At 34.5% G+C, this 4,353-nt stretch overlaps 1 protein-coding gene across 1 annotated transcript; it reads right to left on the bottom strand.

The window, feature by feature from the left end:
* Positions 1-283: 283 nt before the first annotated feature.
* On the bottom strand, positions 284-4,353 carry LOC132757476 (E3 ubiquitin-protein ligase TRIM71-like). Its single transcript, XM_060748757.1, has 7 exons — positions 3,955-4,353; positions 3,547-3,733; positions 2,818-3,071; positions 2,442-2,600; positions 2,099-2,181; positions 1,727-1,847; positions 284-1,369 (listed from the first exon to the last, which is right to left on the bottom strand). The coding sequence occupies exons 1-7, from the start codon at positions 4,318-4,320 to the stop codon at positions 548-550; spliced, it is 1,992 nt and encodes a 663-aa protein (XP_060604740.1). The 5' UTR covers positions 4,321-4,353; the 3' UTR covers positions 284-547.

Raw genomic sequence — 4,353 nt, 5'->3', positions numbered from 1 at the left:
ATTCTTTATATTCTGAATATTTTACCTTGGGGTCACGAGTCAAAAGAAAATTTCAAGCGTTCAATAATTACGTTAGCTGATTTACCTCGTCTTAAATATGACTTTTTTTATTAAGAAACAAGTGGATAATTGCGATGGAAAATGATTATCACTAATTTCCGTCATCTTTGTAGGATTTAGCTACTTTCAGTCTTATTGATATAAAATCACCTTTAATTTATCATACAAATTAAATGCTGACTTAAAGTCATGACCGACAAAAATAGAATTTCTTGAGAGTTAATAAATAAATATATATTTATTGAAAATACTAGATAAAACACAAACATTTGGTATAATTGAGCTATAACCAATATAATATGTCCAAGTACAATCCACGACATTACATGAAAGTGAAGTATTTTACATAGTTAAAATCTTTGTACACGTTGTAATCATAAATTAGTTATTCAGTTCACAAAATCAATTTCTTAAAAACAAATATATTACCAGCATTATGTAACTGGAGAACATCGCCACAATAAAACACTTGTGCAATAATTTCAAACTATGACCAGTTCAGTTTGTACACTTTAATATCTGCATCTCTACATCCTACCCACAGATAGTCTTCCTTATCAACTGCCACTGAGTATGGACCATACAAACCGTCTGCTTCCGTTACTACCATACGCATGAACTTTCCAGTATGCTCTAGCATGTGTATGGAATGACTCGCGCTATCTGCCACGAATATGTGTCCACGATTGTCACATGCAATTCCTCGTGGTTCAAAGGTGGTCTTTTGTTCTTGCTCCGATGGGTTTCCACTGTACTCTGTTTTAAACTCTCCGGTAGACTTTACAATGACTACGCATTGCTTGCGGCTATCAGAAACACAGATATCTCCGTTCACGTTTATCGCCACTCGGAGAGGATACATGAATAATTTCCCATCTGCTCCGTATTCTGAAATCATTATTCCGTTCGAGTCCATCTTAACGACTTTGTTTTTATGCGTTGGGCGAAAATCTTGGAAAGCAGCTGATTGTGCCAGACAGATAAAAATATCTCCTTGGGTAGAGATTGTCATCCCTCGAGGATGGTAACCTGGAAATGACGCAAACGTGTCTAAGTTAAAGCCTGGTCCAGGTTTGCCAACCATTTTCTGCTCGTTACTGGACATTATTAAATTGTTTTCTACATCTCTTGCTATAAAATCGATTGTCTTACTGACTACGTGTGTTTTAACCTTGACTCCGTGCCTGTAGAACAGATGAACATCTGCTGTCCAACCAAGGGCAATCCACGCAGTACCTTCGTCCGTCGGGCAAACGCTGCTTACTGCTTTGAAACTACTATCAACGGAGAATGAGGAAAACTCCTCAACCTGAATTTAAACAATAACGATGGAATGTCATATTGCACATGTATACGTGAAGTAACCATACCTGGATAAACTTTATTTAAAAAACATGTACCGATCACAAATGAAATACAAGTTCAAATATAACTTCAAATATTTATCGGTATTTAAGTTATTTTAACTATTATGTTAAACATGGATGCTTGTATAATTGAAGTCCTCTTTATCTGAAACTTCTAAAACTAAGCGTCTAAAACTTCATTAAAATGACATGTGTTATGTAACACCATATGGCTCATAGCACTCTGTTTTCCGAATGAACACATTCAGCATTACTTTTAGAAAGATCATATATCAATCATATAATTTTAAGATATATACTGTAACTTCCGTTGGGTCCCGTATTTTCTTCAACTGTCCTATCAGTTCTGAGAAGCTAGGCGACATCATATTTGTGCTAGGTATAAAGTCCATCCGCAACCGTATCATATCCGATGGTGTCCTGAAAATATTAATTTTATTTAATTTGTTTTTATAAATGCGGTATTATTAACGACCAGCATATTGCGAATTTATTATAAAACCACTGACCAAACAGTATAACTGTACTGAAATAAGAATGTACTCTGCACAAAGGTGACTCATACAAATGGAATTTGTAGTTTGCCTTGTTTGTATGAAAAAAAACATCAACTTGTCCTTTAAGCAAATATGCATTATCAAATTATTATAAATGTATATTTGAAAGTATACCTTGATTTTGCCATTTTTTGAAGTTGGTCGGCAAGATTATCGCGGTTCCAGGCTATATCGGCATCAGATCCATAGCAAACCACCTGAAATATGTCTACGTAATTAGTTTTATCAAAAAATAAATGTCTGCACAATAAAACGTGTGTAAATCACCGGTATTTGTTCCTTGACACAGCATGGAAGTATCGATATGTATATTATACAAGAAATTATCAAAAATTGAGTATTATATGTTTGTACTGAATTCTATTGGATGAGTACAAAGGCTGTCAAACCTGTTTAGGTTGTGCAGTTGTGCATTGGTCCAATAAAATCAGTAATGTATTCAACAATAACAACTCACCTGATTGGCTGAATGCAGTTGAGACGAGAATGACGTCGTCTTATCACTAATCATGTTACGTCTTGTTCCGAGTCGAGCCATTTCTACACAATATTCGTCCTCAACATCGGCAACCATTTTTCTGGAAAGTTCATCTATTGTTTCGTGAAGCTTCTTTGTCTGAACAGAATGATAATTGAAACATATTTACATTAATTTTGTTAATTACTCTTGTTCGAAATGCAACGTTCAAATTATGATGTATTAGAATATTACTTTAGAATTTCTTCAGTATTGTTGTTGTACATTTTGACAGCCTTACAGTTAACGGAAATACTCTAAGGTAGCAGATAGGCAAGAATAAAACAAATTGATATAAATATAAAGCACGGTGTACTTGTTGAAGGATTTCATCTCTAAGTTTATCACGTTCTTTCTCGAGATGATCACTATAGAACGTGACATCATTTAATTGTCCATGGAACTTAGGAAGGACATTCTGTGCTCCTTTCAACATGTCCGTTAGTAAAACACGAATCTCGGCCGCTACATCGGAAAGGTCCTCGCTCTGATGCTGTTCGTGAATAGTCACCTTACAACGGAGACATATTGGAATGGAACATTTTCTGCAGTAGAAGCTCAACTCGTCTCCTGGCATAGATTTTATACAGGTTATAGTACGTTGCTTTAAACCTGATTTATTCAATAAATTTTGCATGTGCATCATTTATATTTTTCAACAAAATAAATCTGGATTGGAAAACAAGAAAAAAAAAATATTTATATCAATTCCATTCCACTTAACTAAATACATAATTGAGATACAAAAATGCTGCGCTTAGATGTAAACTTACAAAATGTACAATAAAAATAATACAGAATTTATTTTTGATAATATTGAGAAAAAGAATAGAAATAAATGAAAATAATAAAAACAGAAATGTAGGGGAAAATGAGGGTAGAAAATACTTAAATTGTTTCTTTTTCTCCCCGGCAATCATTTACAATAACATATAAAATGAATGGATATTGCTATTTGCCGTCATTACTTTTTATAAAGTATCAATTCAGCTAAAACTGCCTCTATGTGAAACAATTCATTCAAGGGAGGAAAGTAAAAAAATACCTTTGTGTTTCTCACAAAAAGACTTGCTGGTAACTTGACCTTCTCCTGCGTGTGACCTTTCTTTCAAAGACACAAGGTGATGGTCCCGCGAAGATTTCATTTTAAGATGACTTCTGCTACAATTCTGACACAAGTTCTGCTCACATTCTAAACAATTTCTCTCGGCACGTGACCCATCATCGCATACCTTAAACACAACATATTTTAAATTTTCTTCAAACGTTCATTCTTATACATTTATTTTCCTGTAGATATCATAGAAAAGTTTGTAAGAACCAATAGAAACGTTCTCAAAGTGTATACACTAAAGTGTTGTTGTATTGTCTACTTGTCATTCTCAATGAAAGGTGTAAGAAGATAAAGCAATTTAAGGATGTTGTCAGCTCTTTATTTACTTTAAAATCTTACCTCACATGGACTATTTGCAGCAATACTAGATTTCGTTTGTGCCGCCTTTATATAGAAGTTCGTCTGCAATTCATCAACACCTCCTGATGGAATAACGCATTCAAAAGCGCAGAGTGGACATGCGAACTTTTGATTGTGAGCATTAGCTTCAACATATGTTTGTAGACATGATAGACAGTATGTGTGGAAGCACGGGAGTATTTTAGGATTAGTAAATGATTTCAGACACAAACTGCAATCATCCGTCTCCTCGCTTTCTTTCAGTGTCTTATTTGCCATTCTCGGTGATATCATCGCTTTGCTCGAGCCATGGATTGACGTCATACTTTTCAAAGAGGTGAATGGTGACGTAAGAGGTGCCGTCATTTTGATTATTATTAGGCCTACTGAAAAATCAAT

This window comes from Ruditapes philippinarum, unplaced genomic scaffold (assembly GCF_026571515.1).
Source record: "Ruditapes philippinarum isolate M1 unplaced genomic scaffold, ASM2657151v2 ctg1464_1_1_1_1, whole genome shotgun sequence".
Lineage (NCBI taxonomy): Eukaryota > Metazoa > Mollusca > Bivalvia > Venerida > Veneridae > Ruditapes > Ruditapes philippinarum.
This window is presented reverse-complemented; position numbering and strand designations above follow the sequence as displayed.

Excerpts from the sequence above, each read along its gene's own strand:
- LOC132757476 (XM_060748757.1), bottom strand. The coding sequence starts at position 4,320 with ATGACGGCACCTCTTACGTCACCATTCACCTCTTTGAAAAGTATGACG. Across the intron at positions 2,601-2,817 it reads GAGATGAAATCCTTCAACAA|ACAAAGAAGCTTCACGAAAC; the intron begins GTACACCGTGCT and ends CATTCTGTTCAG. Across the intron at positions 2,182-2,441 it reads AACTGCATTCAGCCAATCAG|GTGGTTTGCTATGGATCTGA; the intron begins GTGAGTTGTTAT and ends GACATATTTCAG.